General features: G+C 44.0%; 1 protein-coding gene across 3 annotated transcripts in view; it reads right to left on the bottom strand.

Moving 5' to 3' along the window:
- CYYR1 (cysteine and tyrosine rich 1) overlaps positions 1 to 22,053 on the bottom strand; it is a 70,118-nt gene that overhangs the window by 3,373 nt on the left and 44,692 nt on the right. For 2 of the 3 annotated variants that reach the window (XM_040582848.1, XM_040582849.1), the window contains exons 3-4: positions 10,333 to 10,410; positions 1,379 to 1,536 (exon numbers count right to left, since the gene is read on the bottom strand). In XM_040582848.1, coding sequence (XP_040438782.1) covers positions 1,379 to 1,536; positions 10,333 to 10,410 — 236 coding nt within the window. The remainder of the gene's footprint in view (positions 1 to 1,378; positions 1,537 to 10,332; positions 10,411 to 22,053) is intronic. The other variant, XM_040582850.1, reaches the window with a different exon arrangement.

Raw genomic sequence — 22,053 nt, 5'->3', positions numbered from 1 at the left:
CTAAGAGTGGGATGAGGGGACTTCATCCATGAAACACCATTGCCTTTTATTACAATGAACTCTCAAGTTATCCCAAGGCAATCACTCCTGGATTTCTAATTAACAACATCACTGAAGCAGAGACATAGCTGCATTGCATAAACACCGTTATGCCGTTTCCAGGGTCAGTTTTGCTCTTCAACAATGTGGCCACTTTCACATGGTGGGGAGTCCAAACAAAGAAGCCTTGCAGACCCCAGCCAGCTCAGTGCAGATCCACCTTTGGTGCTCCTGTACCCTAATCCTAGACTGGCATGAATTGACAAATGTGGTGCAGGCAGAGTGGCTCTGCACAGAGCTAGCTCAGGTACAGCCTGATGTACCAGTTCCCACTCACTATGGGCACAACTGCACTAGAGCAGACCCACGATGGGTCCCTACTGTCCCCTGGGGTGCCCCAGAGCCTCTGACAGCTTATTAGCTCAGTGCCAGATCTGGCTTAGGCTCTGTGCCTCCCCTGGTGCCGCCCTGCACCTAAAAAAAAGGTTACACCAAAACAATGTTAACTCACAGACAAGCCCGCACTGAGCACATCCAATGCTCAGCTAACTCTGACCAAGGCGCAAGGGGCCTCTCTGCACCATGCTCCAAGTTCCTATCAGATCAGGCACAGTGCCAGACGGATGCAGAGAGCTAGCTCAGATCCAGCACCACGTGCCAGCCAGCAGTCCCTCCTGGGACACACAGCAGAGAACACCCTGCAAAAATGCCCACGTGCCTTTGTAGAAATCATCTGGGATCCTGCAGGGGCTTGTGAGCCCTGGCCAAGTACCAGCCAGTTTGGGCTGAATTAGATTCCACATGGCACCACTTGAAGCCTTTGTGCTATGATCCACAGGCCTTATTGTCCAGGTTTTCGCCTTTCTGTGGTATGCCAGGCCCCCATTATATCAGACAATGAAAGGGAGCTGACTGCATATGAACAAAAGCAAATACAAGAACCAGAACACAAAAGAAAAACAAGGGATCCATCACCAGAGAGCCTCTGGCACAGGGAGGTCTATCCTGTACAATGCAGCAGTGCCCTGAGTGAGATCTCAACATGCTACTGCAGGCACCACAAGCCATACAGCTGCGGAGTATGGCACCTGGCCAGATCTCATCAGCCTACTGGAGTATCTGAATAAATTAGCCCAAGCAGAGTGCTGCACTGACGAACACTGAGCACACTGAGCTGTCTTGCGTTTCCCAGCAGGGAGTCACGTTGTTCCCCTCCAGACTGAGAAGAGCCTCCTGCTGAATTCACATCTCCCATTAACTGTGGTGCCATAACTATCCAAAGATACATTCCTACCATGAACACAGGCACACTTGAAGGAGTGTCATTTTGCTTCCTTACCTGGGTATGTGCTGATAGTGTTGATGTGTGTAGTTCGGATGACCCCTACTCGAGTCCCACGGTTGTTCTTCATGCACATGCAGATACAGATGGCAATCCCGGCAATCACTCCCATTATAAATACTATACCAAAAACAATTCCAGCTATCGCTGTGCCTCTGCAAGGGGAATAGAAACATGCATTCAGTCTCAGCCAAATAATGTTTACAAAATAAAGTTCCTTTCTCAGAAGTGGCTCCCATTTGAGCAAAAGGAGTACACATTGATTACTGTAAATGCTGCAAACTTTGATCCATCAGGGCATCTCAATAGAAGATATGACAGATCTCCAAGACCAAAGTAAGTTGCCTTTGCAATCATGCCAGATCACTCTGCTGATTTACTGTATATTAAATCCTCCCATTCCAAGGTTATGTGGATTCAACAACTTTTCAATATTACCAAGAATAATTTCTTCCCTTTCCCCTCATCACACAAGACATTTTCTTCCTAAAGGCATTGGTATGATTTTCTTTTTAAAAGAAAGAGTAAGTTATCCCCAGTAATATATTCCAGAAGCATCCCAAAGTGCCTGCATGCTGTGCTTCCACAGGAATGGTTTTGTCATTGTTTTATCGTCGGTCAAAAAGTCCTTCTTCTGTGCTTCTGAGCCCACAGGTTAAGAAGAAGCAAAGTGAATGCCCACTCTTTCACACATCTGCTACTGCTGCCAGTACAAGTAGTTGAGGCTTAAATGATTTCTTTTAAAAGGGTCCAGAGGAAAGAATTTAGTTCAGCCTCTGAAGTAATGAATCAGACTTTCCTTGAAATTTTATAGAGAAAGGAAAGGAAGCCTTACTGCACTGACACACAGGAGACAAACCTCACCAAGAGGCACTGAAGAGCTCCCAGTAATACTGAGGGCAAAATCAGCTTTTCTGATGAACCCTAGTTCACTCGGGTTTGTTGTCAGGCACAGGCTGTAAAGCATATGTTATATGAAAGGTGGTATTTATAGCCTACCCTTTTAGGAAAAAAAACCCCCAACCTAGTGACGTACCAGAATATTCTGTGTTCATCGCTTCATCTTCCAGCAAAGATTTCAAAGAGCAACCTTGCTGGCAACTTTTTTACTGAACATTTTAGTCAATCCAAACTGATATTTTGTCAACATGAATAAGCTCCACTAGGAATTATTACAATGCAGAGAATAAAACAGGCACTGCAATACTACGAAGACAATTCTTAAAAGGAGTCTAAACCACAGTTCAACTTCCCCATACAAGCATGTGAACCCATAGCAGGCCTGATTCTCAAAACGCTATTGATAGCCTGTTGGCTTCCAAAAAGTCAGCAAGCGTCAGGACGGATTCAGTATTTGAAAAATCAGACCTTCTGTTTAGGAACCCAAATATAAATTTAAGAGCTTGGTTTTAGGCACCAACTATTCAGGAACTTGGCCAAGATTTACAGTACAATTACTGAATTGTATAGCATAAGTAAACACAGACAATTTGCTGTCTTACTCAAATACGCTGTCAGGGAGCTAAATTGCTCTTCGCTGTTATGTAGCAATGATGAAGAGTATATAGGGAGAGTAAACCTGTTAATATTTTGCAGAATATATAAAGGCCTAATTTACAAAACCCTAACTCATGGCAGCAAGCACCTGGCCATAAAACCAGTAGCTCAAAACACTGACGTGATCAAGTGCCTTGATATTAACCACCTGGAGAAACTGAAAAACACCTCCTCACCTCCTCCATATCCCCCATAGTTTGCATCCAACAACAAAAGTGTCTGATGCTCTTGGAAGAGGTGACCAAGAGACCTCCAGTTTTCCCATCCTGCTCTTTCTGAGAACATTATCAATACCTAGAGAGAAACTGCCATGTGAGAAAACAGTTTGATTCAAGAGACACTTTAACACAATACTCTCTTAATTCCAGAAAGTTTTCTTATAATGTCACAATTTAAAAATCAGGCACAGTGCATGGTATCCCTATTACAAACAACAATGAATCACAACTGCTTTTGCTACATCTATTTAGTCAATGAATCGTTGTGCCCTTCGTTGGGAGCACTGCATCACAGAGTTGCAGGGAACTCTTGTTATATTGAAATCACCCCTGTCCCATATGGAAGAAGCAGAACCAGTCACTGCTGACCACTGGCCACAGGTCCTGCATTGCATTTCTGCTTTGTGCAAGGTCCACTGCTGCCCAGCTCCTGCCTCCCAGGTATGCTCTGCCTGGCTGACCTGCTCAAATCCGAGAAACCACAGCAGTTTCTTGCACTTTTAACAGCTGCACCCTGAGGAAAACCCAATCTCCATCCTAAAGCCTGACAGAAGTGCCGACATACAGCACGTTAGCTTCCCAGTGCTAAATTAAAAATTCTATATTAATAAAGCCCATTTTAAGCACAGTTTTAAACAGAATTTGTCTCAGCTGTCTCCAAAGGCAAAGGTGTCCCATTTGTTTCCAAAGTGGTCAGCCAGGTGCCATTTGGTCATCTGCCCCGAGTGATAGGTTGCACTCTTCATGCACCAGTGCCTACTGGACACCCCAGCCTCACACCCAAAGCCTGTTCCCCTTCTGCACAAACAGCAACTGCTCCAAAGATTCCTAATGACTCTTTGGCAGTGTTGGCTGACTGGCACTACCTTGCCTCTGCAAAGAAACAGCATCAGGATAAGACACAGCTGTGGAAAGCCCCTCTGTATCTGCCTGCACCTGAAATTCAAAACCATCTGAGGTCCACTGGCAAAACTTCCAAGCTGGAAAAGGACTCTCAGTCTAAACACAACTATACTGGAAACCAAAACCCACTTGTGCCAGGCTAGCAAACCCAGGTCAATAAGCAAAATAAGAAATATCTGCTAAAGCATTCTTTTGCTGGTCCCCACCACAGCTCTTTCTGGTATAGCCATGAACCAGAAACAAAAACGGTCACCAATGAACACATTCACCACCTAGCTTTCCTGACAAAACTGGTAAGTGCAGGTTTTGCTCGTGGTTCTGAAATCAGGACAAAAAGCAGTTTAAATAGCTAGACCCACCACTGCTTGTGGATCCGGGTTTTCACACTGCAGGGGTAAATTTAGACCACCTATGGATGGTTATGCAAAGAGAGCCTGGGATATGGAGCAAAAGATGTAGGCCACTTCTTAAATCTGGCTACAGCCTGACTGTGTGCCAGCAGAACGGTGCTCACTGGTCTTGGTGGGCTTCAGATCAGACCCAGTGCCACGCATGTGAAACTGTACCAGGAATCACATGTTTGAGTTGAAAAGGATCAACCTGAGAGGACTCCAGATGTACTTTCCCAAATACCATGGAGCGTAAACCCATCCTGATTGGGAGTCCTGCAGCCCCTGCCCCTCACAACAGCCCCCTGTAAAACTGGGAGCACTCAGCCTGTAAACATCAGGCTGCACCTCCTCAGCACCAAATCCTGGCAGGATGACGGTCATGGAGTAGCTGTTCCAGGCACACAGCACAAAAATAAATGCTGGTTCTTTTTGTGGAAAGGCTATGATATGACTAGAACGTAAGAAGAAAAATAAGCGTGCATTTTTTATAAAATAGGGAAGTTTCTCCTCATGCTCTCAGGGAATTTTTGAAAATAAGTGTCCTATAAGTAAATACCTCTTATTTTATATTAAAAAATGCTTGCTTTGTCTTTCTCTGGTATTTTAGACTTCTGTCTATATAGACACAGAGGGATACAGCGATTTTTTATGCTATCACCACCATAGAGCTGTTGAAGGGGAAGTGCCTAAGAGAAAAAGGACACCGTAAAGGAAAAGAAGACCTAGAAACCACAGAGCAGAGTCACATAGCAACTAGGAAGTTTGAAATAAAGGGAAAACTTCGAAATGGAACAATGTGAACGAAAACATTATGCAAAGTCCTTTACAGAAGCAAAGCCAATGAAGAGAAAAAGACTGCCACAGAAAAACAATGCACTGAAAGGTGAAGATGGGGGGGAGGCGGGGGGGAAGTAATTTTAAAGCTGTAGAAATGTCACGAGACATTTTTGGGGTAAAAAACAGATATTCAAAGAAGCAGCTTTCCACCTGCTTTTAGCAACATCCTGCTGGAAAGAATATAAATCTTATTCACAGCTTAACATTTATGGCCCAGCAGAACCCTGTGCAGGGATCAGGCCTTTTGCTGGGTGGCACCAAGGCCTTGGCAATGCTCAAGCCAGGCAGGGCTCTCACTGCTCTTGCTGCCAGCACGGCTGAGCCGCCTGGGGTCAGAGAACCTGTCCCTTGGGGGAACTGGCAGCCTGGGTGTTTTACACAAGCGGCAGAGGCATCACCAGTGGTGGCTCCAGCCTGCAGTGGCTAGGGTTGAGATGACTAGAGAAAAGGAGAGAGACTGAAGAGCAGCCCTGCTCCTTCAGGCCTTAATAAGTGGGAACGGAGTTAATTTAGTTCCCCTTCCCCCCTCCAGAAGGCTAATACTTTGGGAGTTAGGCAAGCAAAGTGGATGTCAATCTTGCTCAAGATGAATATGACTTTCGTGGTCATGCCCACTTTGGGGACAATGCCTAAAAAATCTTATGGCTCAACAGATTAGTGTTTCCTGAAAGAAGAATGATTACTGACTAGGTATCAATTTTTAAATGCATTGCCAAAATCTGGCTAGCAGGTATACATGGCCTGCACTGCTGTATGCCAGGGACTTTGTAGTCTGTTGGCCTCTCTTTTTCTTCTTGAGTTCTGCCGTAACTTCACAACTGGTGCAGTGTGGAGCGTAAAACTTTGCCAGGGAGTCTGGTTTATTAGTACAAAACTGCTAAGAAAAGAAAAAACCTTTCAGTCAGCTTTTCCAGAAAGCCCACAGACTGGAATGCAAAATGTTTTAATCCCACTGTGACCAAGACAGACCCTCCTGAGTCTACCTGCTCCACCCCTGCTTCCCACCCAGGGAACAGCAAAGTGCATGTTCCAAAAACTCTCTGCATCACTGTGGCCAAGGGATGCTGTGCAGCATGCCCCTCCCCCCCCCAGCCTCCTCCTGCCTCTGAGGTGTCCTCAGCATGGGGGCACGCACAGGTCTGGCTCTGCTTATGGGTTAGAGCAACCCAGGTGGGGCACAGGGGTATACATGCCTGCCAGCCTGGCCTTGCTGGACCAGAGACCTCCTGCCATGCCCTTGCACCCCAGTGCTGCTTCAGCCTCGCCCAAACCCCTCCTGCTGAGGCTTCGGTTGCCCTCCCCTTATGTTTGGACTCATGCCTCCACACCTGCACCTCCTTGGTGTGCAAGACAGCCCCAGGTGCTGGCACCATTCTCCTCGAGGATGCCCTGGGGACAGTATCCATTTGCACGTTCTACCGTGTCCCCACCTGGCAGCACCCCTTACCCCCTGGGTATCTTAGAGGGGGGAGGTGCTGCCCAGTGCTTTGCTGGCTGTCCCCACATCCCTGACTCTTCAGCTTTTGGCTATGCAGCCCTCATACCCCTGCCCTTTTTGCATTTGTTGTCCTTCACAAGCACATGATTTCTCTTGATTCCTGTTTCCCTTCAGCCCTTCCCCTCCCTGGGAGGCCTTTAAAGGCTTTCTTAAACTAGAGAAGCCACTAAGGGCAAGTAGCCAAGAAGATGCCCTGGGAAGAGCGTAAGAAAAGGGAGGACACTTTCTCCTCTGGCCTCCTTCAGTGATTTGCAGTTCAGCAACTTTCTGACCCAGACAGGTTGGTTTGTTTAAGTTTATCACTCAGTGGATTTCTCCTCTGCAAACCTGCCCAGCCTCATCCTCAGTTCATGTGAATTTTAGCATCCACAGCCTCATGTGGCAAAAAGCTCCCCAGCTTAATTACATATCTGACGAACTGTCTCCTCTGGTCTTTTCTGAACTGAACGCCCAGTAATTTCACCTGAGCCTCCTAGCTCTCAGCTCTTCAGCCGCCAGCTACCCCTTCTGCACTGCCCATGATTTTACAGACCTTTAGCATTAAGCCTGGCAGCCAGCTCTTCCCTGTCCTGCAGGAGCCCCATCCTACATGGCTGTCCTACACAAAGGGATCGCTTCACCCTCTGATCACTCCAGCCACCCCTCCTTGCACTTTTCCTCATCCTTTTGTGTTGTTTTCCGAGAGCTGCAGCAGAAGCACATATGACAGAGACATAATAATGCTTGCTGTTTTCTTCTCCATTTTCTTCTTAAATAATCCACAGTATTAGATCTGTTTTTTCTTAACTGTCAAAGAGCTGGGAACTAAGGTTTTATGGCACTATTTACCATAGTACCAAGTCTCATTTCTGAGAGGTAATGTCAGCTCAGATCCCATCAGTTCATGTGGGAGTTTGGGTTCTTTTTCCCTGTATGCATCACGTAGTGTTTATGGGCTCTGGATTTCCTGCCACAGTGCCTGGACTCGTGTCCTCTACTGGAGGACACAGGCTAAAGCTAGCACAGGTGAGCTGAAGCCACCCATTTTTCCAAAGCTTAGCTCACTCTGTTAAGACTGTATCAATTTAGGAACTATCACTGCAGAAGTGACAGAGCTCCACACCAGAGATGCATTTATATTGGCATAAAGGTCTTTTCATCCTGTAATAGCTCACGTTAGCAATTTTACAGCAATTTGACCGGGTATAGCAAGAAGTTGTTAGAAGCATGTGAAGATCAGTATTCCTACTCTGCCTTTGCTATATTTCATTACCATATTAGCGCAAGAAAAATGTGCCATTCTCAGTCTTTACTTTGCTCAGCTGATCTATTTTATCTCATCATCTTTTCTAATTTCCAGTACTGTTTTAGTTCTCCAATTAATTTATTGCCAACTCTCTGCATCTATGACTTGCTGGCACTACATGTGTAGAATAATATTAATAATAATGTATGCAATACATTTTGGAATACTACTGCTAATACTAATAAATACCTTTTAATTTTTTCCCCTTTCAAGCACTCAAAAAGAAGCTGATAAGGGATTTTTAAAAGCTCATTCTCGGAGATAAAACTACCAAAAAAAAATCAATGATCTTTGATCTTCTGATTGAGCCATTGCCGTTTTGAAAAAAGTACTCTTTGGACTCTTAATCAGACTTGATATTACTTGGAGGGTGGTGTTGGGCTGTTTATTTAATTTGATTGGCAAACCCTGGTTTACTCGAACTGCCAGCAGAAGTGCAGCAGGGTTGCACTCCGTTTTCTCCTGCCTCTGCTGGAGCAGGCAGACCCATTCTGGGGGGTCTGTCCCTCTCCACAGTTGTCCCTTTATTTTCATAAGGACAAAGCCATGCAGTGAGTGATCCTCTAAGAGACTGGCTTTGCTCTCCAGGCCTTTTTGGCTTTACGGCTGGGGTACCTTGAGAACCCCATGGCAAAAGCTGATAGAGGAGTGACTGATTGAGCCAAGGTACCCCATGGCTGAACCGGTAGCCTTCTCATCACAGTGTTTTACAGCCCTGGAACACAGACACCAGGGCAGTGTGGTCTGAAGAGCCATTAATTTGGGAATCAGTTAAATAGTCAGCTAGCTGATGCCTCCCATTTTAAATTAAATAATTAATTTACAGAGTAGCAACTCAAATGGACCAGGCTTGCCTTTGAGGCTTTACTTTGCAAGTTGTACTTAGACAAATTTCTGACTAGTACTTCCTTTAAATACATACCGCAGGGAGGAAGGAGATGGTTGTCTGCTTCCATAAACAAATCTCGCCTGCTTGTTAAAACTCAATACAGACTGTACTTGGACAGTATTTCCCTTCTTTTGCTCCTATTCCATCATATTTAAAGTGTGTTGTTAATGTTTAATCCCTTCCAAATAGTTTCCTCTGTGCCTTTCCCTCTTTACCTTGTACGCACCAAAATATCCTGAGTAGCAGCTGTACAATGAAAAGGCAGTGGGTGATCATCCCAGTTGCTGACCTCCCTCCTCCCAGCTCCTTGTGGACAGGTCATCACTTTGAGACTGCTCCATATTGTTAAACTACATCATCTTGCAAAGGGTTAAAGGACAGTACTTTCCGTCTTTTAGTATTGCCAGTGCCTGAGCAATAGGGTACCTTCTACAGCTTGTTAAAAGGCTGCTGAGCCACTGAAGCGTAACTGTGGCAGGCTTGCAAAACCAGAGAGAAAATCACATGAACTGCAAACCAAAAGGATATGTAATTACAGCTTGTTCTGGTTTGGGCTGTCATTGGACAGACTTTTCAGACAATTTGCCTTTTGAGAAATATGTAGACATTTTATGCTTTCTTCCTTTATGCCAAACCATACGCTTTTCTCCCCACCACTGCTGGAGGTGCTGCTTGGCCAGTAGTGCCGCGAAGTGTTTCAAATAAGCAATCTGGAAAGGCCAATGTAGCTGCTATAGTAAAGGAAGAGTACAGAAAGTGAGCTTTTCCTCTAGCTGGGTCCCAAACTGGTTCCCCTGCCTGTGTATGACAGGTCTGAGAGCCTCCTGCTGCTCTAGGCAGAGGGTGGAGGGAAGGATGGCATCACTTCCACCCTGCTTTGGACTCAGCGTAGGGCTGGCTCACAAATAGTTTTATGGACACAAGGAATGATGCATGAAATATAGCCGGGAGGTGCATGCCACAACATCATAAGCACAATGCTTAAAACACAGTTGGTGTTATTAACTGATCACAGCTAAGCAAACACATTTTGATCAGTCCCAACCTGCCCAGCATTTTCATCAGCCTATTAAGTGCACACATACAGATGCTGGCATTGAAATACAGAGTCCATCTGTTTGTCAGTTCAAAAATTTCAGGATATTTCCAGAATATGAATAAAACCCCCACAACCCAACAACACATATGTAAATTAAAACAAGAGATTAAAAAAAGTCAAACATAGAAGTAATGGGGGGAAAGCCTTTTTTTTGACATTTTCTGTGACAGATTTCTGATTAAGATACTGCAAGGTTTCCAGTTACCACTTCTCACCCTCATGCTCTCCTGCTGCTTCTCTGTCCTTGTTTTGCAGCAGCTCCTCTCGCCCTACCTTTCCCTCTCAGACATCCTGTGCTGTTCCCTGCAGTCATGACCTTGTCTCGCTCTGTAATGTGCTTCACATGCTTCCCTGGAAAGGAAACAGAAGCCATAATGCAATTTCCACTTTCCAAAACATTTCTCATTGTGCTCACAAATCCAAGGCCCAATCTGACATTGACTTAAACAGAACATTATGGCACAACTGTACCTAATGTAGCCTTTGCTTTAATTTAGGGATTTTTATTCTTTTTATGCCTGCAGTTTGCATTGCTGACTGAGGCTGCCATTTAAAACATTTTCTGAATCAACAGCAATGGGAGAGGCTGAAATTGCTGCCCTACTTCCAGCCCTTTGAGCATCAAAGCAAAAGAGGTCAGGACAATATGGTGGGCTTCCAAGAAGACCATAAAGTTAGTAACCCCCAGTAACAGCTCACTTTTGGCAGCTGGGTTACTGAGTATTAACACTTAGAAGAATCCCAGGAATATTATCTTTCTGGTAATTCTTAACGTACTTTTTCTGAGTGATTTTATTTACACCAGCTTCTGCAAACACTTGACTTTGCACACTCCATGGGCTCAGCCCAGGAGAATCCCGCAGCTCTCCTTTCGGGAAGCTCTTGCTCTAGTGATATGGAGAAATAGTGTGAAATGGGGACGCTTAACACTGACTGTGATTGTATATGTCTGCTCAAGGAATGTGGGTATGGTGACTGGTCATGGGTGCGGTGTCTGGTCACATAGGACTACAGTTTTTGAGGAGACGCCTGCCCCTCTTCCTCTAACAAAGGGGAGACGGGGAGACGCCTGCCCTTCTTTCTCTAACAAAGGGGCTATTTAAAAGAGAATTGAGAGAAGATGAGAGACATTCAAATGCTATCTAGAGGGAGGGAGTGCTAAGTCTCCTTGCTGGAGAAGATGGGATGGTCACAAGAACATGAATCACCTACAAACCTGCAAGACCACCACATTCCAGGAAACGGACTGATAAGCTAATTAACATACGAAGCCGGGTTTAGGTAACGAATATGTATAGGCGTTAATTGAATATTCATTTGTTTCATTGTATAAATGTGGGATGGTTCGTCACTTCGGGTATGCACGCTTGTGGAGGAGCGATCCCCCGTGCATCTGCGCGCAATAAACATACCTACTTTATAACTTTCGAGTTATAGAGTCCAATTCCGCACGTCAGTTTTGGCGAGCCAGGCAGGAGGATTTCTGCTCGGCTGAGGGACCAGCTGCGGAGCGGACGCTCCTAGGCGCGCCCCGGGAGATTTCCTCGGAGGAGCCTCCTCTTCTCAGCTGTTCACCCGGGAGCAGAAAAGAACCCCTGGATCCGCGGATAAAACGGTATGTTTAGTAACGGGGCGGCTGGTGAGACGCACGGAGACGTCCGGCGCGCAGCGTAGTCCCCAGGAGGAAAGGTACCTTGGGAGGGGGTTTGCTGACCAAGGGGTGGCCGCTAGCGATCTTGAGGGCAGATCGAGCAAACCCGAGGTTACTGCCATTCCTAAAAGCCCGGAGGCCTCGTGACGGAAAGCGGGGGGCGGGACGGAATAAGGCGGAATCTCACAGGAACAAGAGGGACCTCTTAGCAAAAGTAAAAGGGAAACTTTTGCGTAGGAAAAAAGGGGGAAGCTAAAAACTTCCATTGGGTTGTCTTAAGGATTGGGGAATTCCTAGAATATAACAACTGAAATAGCGCTCTGTGTCTTGTTTGTTCTATGTGTTGTCTTGTTACATGTTCAAAACTTGGAGTTATGAAATATATGTTGAAAAATAATAATATTCTGGTAATTCGTGGCAAATTGCGGAAAACTTAACACTCTGCTTAAGACCAGGAAAAATGTGGGTTTTTGTTTGTTGTTTGTTTTTTGGCAATTGTTCATTGAAACGCATACTTTGTGAACTGTCAGTGTTCCTAAAAGTTGTACATAAGTGCATGGTACCGTATAACATACTGCTTGTGTGACTGAGGGCTGCCCGGAGAGTGTGAATGGTGTGATTGAGATGCGCATTTTGATTTTCCGTGTATAGCTTAATTATTTTGACTGAGTGTGAGTGCAAGAGTGCTTGAGACGCGCGTTTGAGTGCAAAACAAGTAAGGAGCTCTATCTGTGTTTCCGACCTTAGGGTGGCTAAGGCGGCCGGAGAAAAAGTGATTAAAATTGCAAAATGGGAAATGGAAAGAGTAAGCCCTGTGAAAAATCGCCCTTGGGTTGTATATTAAAACATTGGAGTGATATCGTAGGACATGGTGGTACCGAAAATAGAAGGAAATTGATTAAATATTGTAATCAATGGTGGCCTTTGTATTGTATAAATAGGGGAGTGATGCGAAATGGCCTCAGGAGGGAGGAACGTTAGATTATAACACTCTCCTGCGATTAATGTTGTTTCTGAGAAGAGAGGGAAAATGGGACAAAGTATCATATGCAGACATGTTCTTTGTCCTCCAGGACAAACCCGAGTGGCAAAAGGACTGTGGATTAGTACCCCCTCGGGATCCTATGGTACTAGCACTAGAAAGAGTGCGGGATTAACATCACCTGATCTTTAATTATGGCTCTAGAAAACGATGGGAAAAAAACTGAGACCTAAACTAGAAAGATGTTCTTGTTGAAATTTTTGTGTTAAAAAGCTCAGGTTGCAGTTCCTTCTGTCGAGCAACCAGAATGAAACACGTTGTAAGATATAAAAACTTGTACTAATGTATGTAAAACCTGAGGGGGGTGGAGAATCAAAGACCTTGTGAAAGTGTTAAAGTATTGGGGTGAGTTTGTACAAACCCCCATACCCCCTCGAAGGTGCGGCTGAGTCACGCTGGACGCATGGCAGGGTGTTTGCTGTTTACCTGCGAAGGCATGATATGTAATAACACAGACTTAAAGCAACAAGTAGCAGATTTGCATTCAGGGTAAGAAAGAGTTAAAACAGAAATGCTGCTGCAGAGGCAGGCCTGTGTAACCTGCAGAGCAGGAACAGCATCTCCTGCTCCAATCCTCCTGATGGTGGGGAGGAGGGGTTGCTGATGCTGACAATTGAGCAGAAGGACCTGACAATGTCACCCCAATTGCTGCAGCATTTGCAGTACAACAGGACCGGTAACGGCCCCTTTAGGGCAGGGAATGGGTATGAGGTGGAATTTTAGTGAATACAAAACCAACTTATTTGTTGAACTTCAGTAAAAAAATAATTATTTGTTACAGTTGTGGGATCTGCTGGCCACCAGGAAAACATCCTGAAACCTTTAAAGTACAAACTAAGAAAACAAACAAGAATGCCAAATTCCCCAAAGGCCCTTCTTGGTAAGGACTTATTAGAACAATTGGAGGCAACAATCAAATTTAAAAAAGGGGAAGTTACTCTGGAAGTAAATGATCACCAATACATACAGGTTATGAGCCTATCTTTGGCCAGTACTCCTATAAAAAGGGAAATTGATACCAGAATTATTGATCAGGTATATCCTGGAGTATGGGCAATTGACATGCCGGGACGTGCCAAGAATGCATCACCTGTTATAGTAAAATTAAAGGAAGGACAGGGTGCGATAAGAATTAAACAATACCCACTGAAAAGGGAAGATAGGGAAGGAATTCGTCCAAATATAGAGCGATTCATAGAATTAAAACTACTAAAAAAATGAGTCAGAATTTAACACACCTATCCTCCCAGTTAAAAAACCTGATGGGTCTTATAGGATAGTTCAAGATTTAAGGGCCATTAACAAAATAACAGAGGATCTGTATCCTATAGTAGCTAACACCTATACCTTACTAACCACCCTGACACCTGACCTAGCTTGGTTCACAGTTTTAGACTTAAAAGATGCCTTCTTTTGCCTCCCTCTCCATGAAGCCAGCCAAAGAATTTTTGCTTTTGAATGGGAAAATCCCAGAAGCGGTCGAAAGACCCAGCTCACATGGACGGTGTTGCCACAGGGGTTTAAAAATAGCCCCACAATTTTTGGAAACCAATTAGCAAAGGATTTGGAGTTATGGGAACCACCACCAGGAGAAGGGAAAGTGTTACAATATGTAGACGATCTTCTTATTGCAACCAGAACTGAAGAATCTTGTATTATTTGGACTGTGAGCCTGCTGAACTTTCTGGGACTACAAGGATATCGGGTTTCTAAGAAGAAGGCACAGGTGGTGTTACAACAAGTCACATACCTAGGGTACGAGATCAGTGCCGGACAACGGGTCCTAGGGAAGGCCCGAAAAGAAGCCATATGCCAAGCCCCCCGACCACGAACTGTAAAGGAACTGCAGACATTTCTGGGAATGACAGGATGGTGCAGGCTTTGGATATGTAATTATGGCTTGCTTGTTAAACCATTATATTCCCTGATAGCAGCTAATCAGAAGGATCTTCAGTGGGATGCTGAATCAGACAGAGCTTTCCATGAACTGAAGAAAGCCTTAATGTCGGCACCAGCACTAGGACTTCCTGATGTGAGTAAGCCATTTTTCCTATTTTCCCATGAGAAACAGGGAATGGCATTAGGAATACTGGCACAAGATTTGGGACCATACAGACGGGCAGTGGCGTACTTCTCTAAACAGCTGGATGCCACTGCAAAAGGGTGGCCTGGTTGCCTGAGAGCAGTAGCAGCTGTCATCCTAAACATCCAGGAGGCCCGGAAGTTTACCTTGGGCCAGAAAATGACTGTCTTAGTATCCCACACAGTGTCTGCAGTCCTTGAAACAAAAGGGGGGCATTGGCTCTCCCCACAGAGATTCCTAAAATACCAGGCCATAATGGTGGAACAAGATGATGTTGAGATCGTGACTACAAACATCGTCAATCCGGCCTCATTTCTTAATGGGAATGTTGGCGAATCAGTCGATCATGACTGTCTAGAAACAATCAAAGCCACTTATTCTAGTAGGACAGATCTCAAGGATGTTCCTATTAATGGAGCTGAACATTGGTTCACGGATGGGAGCAGCTATATGCTGAATGGAAAGCGACATTCCGGATATGCTATTACAACCTCTGAAGAAGTGATAGAATCGGGACCGCTACCAGCTGACACTTCGGCACAGAAGGCTGAAATCATAGCCCTTACTCGAGCTCTGGAGAGAGCTCAGGGAAGACCTATAAATATTTGGACTGATTCTAAATATGCCTTTGGAGTGGTACATGCTCATGGAGCAATATGGAAAGAAAGGGGACTGTTAAACTCCCAAGGAAAAATCATCAAACATGCGGAAGAAATTTTGAAACTCCTAAATGCGGTCCAGCTTCCTGAAAGGGTGGCAATTATGCACATCAAGGCACACCAGAAAGTGAGCACAGAATTAGAAAGAGGAAATGAACTGGCGGACAGGGAAGCAAAACAGGCAGCCAGAAAAGCAATCAAGGTAGAGGGTGCGCTAATACCCGATGGACAAATATCTCTAGAAGGTAAACCAGACTATACTAAAGAAGATCGCAAACTGATTTCTGACCTAGAGGGATCATATAATGAGGAAGGGTGGGCTGTAATCTCACATGGGAGAATAGTGATTCCTTCCTACATGGTATGGTCAGTAGTTCGGGAAGAACATAGAAAAAGGCACTGGGGGGCAGAAGCTCTATATAAGGATCTCACTAAAAACATAATAGCACAAAATTTGTATACTACTATTAGACAAGTAACCCAACAATGTGATCTTTATCTCCAGACTAATCCTAGGATTACCAAGGGGCCAAAGTTGGGAAAAATTGGGAAAGGAAATGTTCCAGGGCAACATTGGCAGATTGATTTCTCGGAACTTCCTAAAAAAGGGGGGTATCGATATTTATTGGTACTAACAGATACCTTTTCAGGTTGGCCAGAAGCCTTCCCGTGCAGAACTGCTAAAGCCCGGGAAGTGACCAAAATACTGCTCCAAGAGATAATACCTAGGTTTGGAGTCCCAGCGGTAATGTCCTCGGATAGAGGACCACATTTTGTGTCCAGAATAGTGCAACAGATCAGCCACCATCTAGGAATAGATTGGCAATTACATACCCCATACCGACCACAATCAAGTGGCCAGGTGGAAAAGATGAATCATCTAATCAAACAACAGATTGTCAAGTTAGGTCAAGAAACAAATCTAACTTGGCCCCAGTCTTTGCCATTAGCTCTTACACGAATTCGAACTAGACCAAGAGCAAAAGAGGGGCTTAGCCCATTTGAAATTTTGTATGGACGACCCTATGGGGTACAAAAGGGGACGTCTTCACAGATTGGTGAAGAAACAATGACTTCCTATATGGTGGCACTAAACAAACAATTAATAAGAATTGAGAAGCATGTGATGGGAACACGCAGTAGGGGTCTGGATGGACCTGTTCACGATATACGACCAGGGGACTATGTATACGTTAAGTGTTTTGCAGATAAAACCCTGGAACCACAGTGGACCGGACCTTTTCAAGTCCTACTCACCACCTACACTGCAATCAAGGTTGAGGGACAGAATTCTTGGATTCACCATACCCGGATCAAGAAAGCCCCTGCAACTTCGTGGAGAGTAACCCCAGATAAAAAAGAACTGAAACTCAAATTTACTCGGACAAATGGGAATAATGTGGGTGGCAAGTAAGTGAACCTGAGCGGTTGTGGATCCACCATATGGGAAGGGTACCACAACAAACAACATAGAACAAAAGAGTCTGGGACTGAGCCAGTGGCCAGTCTTGCCCAACTTGTTATCGGTAAGCCCCACCTCAAACAAAGATATTTTTGATCAAAACAGATTTTATATGAGGAACGTTTAGATTCTTAAAATGATCAATAGTGGGTTTAAACCATTTGTGTTTTTTGTACCCTCTCTCTTGCCTACAACCAAGAGCCTGATAACTGGCCTTGGAATCATGCCCAGAAAAAACACACTGGAATAATGGGAGAGGTGGACTCAAAGACGAAACTAGCTATGGTGTTTTTTTCTGAAAATGAGGTGTACCAAAGGAATCAATGGGATCAGGAGGATGTACATAAAGTCGACCGATTATGGGGAAAATTAGGAGATAGGATAAAAGTAGGGTGTCAAACGTATAATGAAAAAGATAACACCAAGATTTCAGGAGACACCCTGATTAAAGTAAGAAAGGTAGATAAGGAATTTACCCTTCTAAATACAGCCATGTGCTTTAATTCACGGGAATGTTGGCACAATTTTACCTTAACTGAGCCCATCTTTATAATATGCCTAGGAAAATATCCTTTTGAGCATAGAACATGGGCCAGAAAGATAGGTGACAAGTGGCAAACAGTAGATTTAGAATCTTGTATTATGCGAGAACAGCAGGGCTTCCTCTGTGAAAGCAATACTATAATGGCTCAGGATACTTGTTTAGATACAGATCAGAAAATATGTCATTTCGAGGCCCAACCAAATGCAAACTTGAAAACAGTAATTATATATGCAGGGAAGGAATGTGCGTGTTTGAGAACTAAGTGTAACACAATAACTGTAGATGGGGAGGTAAAGGAGACTGCACAATATTCAAATTACTGTATCTGTAATTTTACATCTAACTTTACCCTATCACAGATGATAATTCCTACCCCCATAGGACTAAATATAAAACATGCAGATTTTACAACGTATACTGAAAGAAACCAAAGAAAAGGGACATGAAACTCTTCTTATGATCCATCATGATGTAGAGGGGATCAAGAAAGTTTTAAAAAAGGTAGAACAGGATGGAAACCATAATTGGTGGGATACTCTCTTTGGCTGGTCACCTTCTGCAACAGGAATTCTTAACACTATGGTACACCCCATTGTGATCTTATTGATCAGTTTAGGAATTTCCTTAATACTAACCATTATGTTATATTTGTGGGTTTGGAGAATGTTTAAAAGGGTAACACTTATGTATGATGCTTTATATCATTCGGGAAGACTGCTTAAGTAAAAGAATTTACTTAGTTTGATAGAAAAGGGGGGATTGATATGGAGAAATAGTGTGAAATGGGGACGCTTAACACTGACTGTGATTGTATATGTCTGCTCAAGGAATGTGGGTATGGTGACTGGTCATGGGTGCGGTGTCTGGTCACATAGGACTACAGTTTTTGAGGAGACGCCTGCCCCTCTTCCTCTAACAAAGGGGAGACGGGGAGACGCCTGCCCTTCTTTCTCTAACAAAGGGGCTATTTAAAAGAGAATTGAGAGAAGATGAGAGACATTCAAATGCTATCTAGAGGGAGGGAGTGCTAAGTCTCCTTGCTGGAGAAGATGGGATGGTCACAAGAACATGAATCACCTACAAACCTGCAAGACCACCACATTCCAGGAAACGGACTGATAAGCTAATTAACATACGAAGCCGGGTTTAGGTAACGAATATGTATAGGCGTTAATTGAATATTCATTTGTTTCATTGTATAAATGTGGGATGGTTCGTCACTTCGGGTATGCACGCTTGTGGAGGAGCGATCCCCCGTGCATCTGCGCGCAATAAACATACCTACTTTATAACTTTCGAGTTATAGAGTCCAATTCCGCACGTCACTAGGAGCCCGGCTTACTGTTGTGACTTCTGCACCTCTTGCCTGTGAGATCCTGAAATCTCTGAGCTACTAACAGGCAAACCTGCCTAAGTTTTACCCAGACATGCATTTAGAGTGTGTTTTTACCTGGCCTGAAGCCAGGCCTGTAGAGTCACAGTTGCCAGAAAGGTTATTTTGGCCTGTTAGCATGCCTGCTGCCTGCTTTGTGCCTGTAGCAAACCCTGAAGCCAGCCACGCATGATGCGATTGTGATGTGCCAGGGAACATCCCGCACAGGGCTGTTTTTTGGTCAGTGAAACAAATGAGGAGACTCCAAGGGAAAGGTCCAAAAGATAGGGCTCAACTCTTTCCCTGTGAGGCTGAGTAGCACAAAGGCAGGATGGAGGTGACCCACATATTAATTAATTTTAAGAGAAAGAACCATGACGGCTGTAATTAAGAAGAGCAGTTCCTCACAATTCCCAAGGCAATGGGCTAAACAGAGATGAAAATGCTAGATATGGAAACCAAAGGAGAGTTCTGCCACGCTTCAGGATGTCTTTTTGTGTCCTCCCTTCATTTCCTTGCTGTTGGCCTTGATGTCTGTCTTAATAGTTTCATACCACTCTGCCCGTTCCAATCAACTTCACTTGCAATGTTTTGCACAGTGAAGGCTGGTCCTAATTGTATTTAATTTTCTCCATATAAGACTGTCTCCTTCTCAGCTAGCCACTGCCCCAAGCACTTCAGCATGAGCTGTAGCTGCTGGCAGAGCTGTGAGCTAATAAACATCCTCTGCTGCCACATTCACTTCAGCTGGAACAAAGAAACCAATGAATGAGTGAACTGCTTCTTGGCAGAAACCCCTCTAGCCCCTTAACATGACAATCACACCTTTTATTGCAGTGGCTGAAAAATAACAATGAAAACAACAACAAAAATGGCAGTAGCACTCTGTTCATTCGGGTGGCAGGGTGAAAGAGGGCTGGCATCAGCTGTTCAGAGCTGGGACCTGACTCCTGGACAAGGCATCCTCCAGGCATTTCACAGAAGTGCTCGCACTGGCACAGCAGAGACCTGGGCCAGGTGACTTGGGAGGGCAGTGCTGGAAAAGCCTTCCCCTGCGCATTCCTGGTGGCAGCACTCGTATCAACCTCAACTGACTGTGTATCTGTGGCTGAGTGAATTGAGGTAGAAACACGTTATTTCCCTGCCAGTTAAATCCTTTCCATGACAGGATTGTCTTTGAGAACTAAAATGCCACTGAATTTAACAAAGACACTGTTATTATTTAGATTGCTAATGAGAAACCTGTTTGTATTGTGTAAACATGGCTGTGACCCTGGACTTTCCAGGTTCCCTCAGGGCTACCAAAGGCGGCCATGGTTCAAGCATTCGGTCTCAAAATACTCTTAACAGAGGCAAAAGCCCAAACTTGGTATCTTGCATTCAGTCCATGCTTCATATAAAATTGCATGTTGCTGACTCAAGATCTCCTTCCCAATTATGGAAAAGTTGAGGCCAACAGAAACATTTTTTTCCTTCTTGGTGGTCAGCTCTGAAGACAAAAGTAACCTAGATGCCAATCTAGTAGCTTATGTAAATTGCTAAGTAAAACATATTTTTAATATTGGAAGATTTCTGCCTAGATTCAGTGTAGCCCCTAAATAAACATTTGGTGAATCACTGCAAAGAAGTGCACTATCAGCTCCTGACAGAGACAGCACAAGCCAAATAAGGGCTGTCAGAGGAATGGCCACAGAGTGCAGAGGGAGAAGCCACCAAGCAAATGCCACAGACCAGTTATTAAAAAACCAACTGCAGCTCTTTCTTCTGCAAACTGAATTGGAAGAGCATCATAGAGACTCTCATCCCTGAAATGCTCCCTGCTCATTCAGCCCATTTTTCAGGAGTCCATCATTCTCCCTCAAAGAGGATCGCAGATCTCCCTCTGGCATCCTAGGATATATCCTCATCATCTATTTAAAAGATGCATGGGACCTCAGATCATTCAGAAGAACTTCTTTACAGGAACACACAGTTTCTTCATAAATTGCCTCTCTCTGAAGTAAGTACTGTCTTGAGAGAGATCAGTAGACACTTGAACACAGCAAAACCACCAGTGCAAACTGTATTTATCCACAACATCACTGGAAAAGCATCTGAAGAATATAAATAATTGGAGGCTTTGGCTCCCCCCTGTACCTTCTGGGAAGACCAGCAGTGCTCCTACTTCTTTTAATGGAATGTCAGAGGAGCACCGCGACCCACTTGCTGAAGCAGTGCCAGGGCTGGTCCCAGTTACATAGTGACTACACCTGCAACTAGGAAACAGCTCTGACAGTGAAAAGCCAAGCCCCTTCCAGTTCCTGCAAAGCTCAATGCATGTGACATGCAAATCACAATCCTCTCCTAACTAATAGTACTGTTTCACTTGTACTCTTTCACTGACATTAGTGAGTTAGAAATTATTCCTGGAGAAGCTTATTAACTCTACTTTTTTTTTTTTTTTTTTTCTAAATTCTTGGAGATGGAGGGAGGATGAAGGAGATAATTTTGCCATTTTATGCAATAAAGAGAAGGAAGAGTAACCAAAAGTACTTTTTCACAACAACAACAACGTGAAAATAACAGAATAATAAGACAAATGAACAGATGCCTGCAAACCCCCCTACTTTATGTACCTGAAAAAAATGTTGTTGACTTTTTCAGAAATCTGATTCTCAGAACATATACATTGTGGCCCCAAAATGCATTTATGATTTATTAAATTTCAACTCAAATTGAAGGATTTTACTGCTTTTAGAAATTCTGCCTGTTACAGAAGTGAAAAAGATGTAGGATTTTTTTGACATTTAATAATCTGAAGTGGTTCCTGGAAGATCTGGGAGAAACAGTCTGGATTAAGAGATTAAAAACCCAGTGTTGTAAATTATTTGATCCCATTTTAAAAATAAAATCATAAATTATGTGCCTTGCCTGAGTAACAGTGCAATAGCTTTTCAAAAAGGCAGTTCTAGCTAGTACTGTATATTTTGAGTCTAAATAAATCTATCTGGGCTTTGAATTATCCAGCATAGGGATTTTTCCCTCATATCTTCCAATAAAAATAATAAGACACTGAGAGTTTAATTTTAGAAATTCTGGAGCAGAGTGAAAGGAAAAAAAATGGTTTTCATCTTCTCCTTCTATCTTCTTTTTCTAATGTATTTTAATATTCATCTCTTACCCCTGTGAAAGCAATAAAAGA

This window comes from Falco naumanni, chromosome 2, assembly GCF_017639655.2.
Source record: "Falco naumanni isolate bFalNau1 chromosome 2, bFalNau1.pat, whole genome shotgun sequence".
Classification (NCBI taxonomy): Eukaryota; Metazoa; Chordata; class Aves; order Falconiformes; family Falconidae; genus Falco; species Falco naumanni.
Note: the sequence above shows the minus strand (reverse complement) of the source record. Positions and strands in the feature narration are given on the sequence as shown.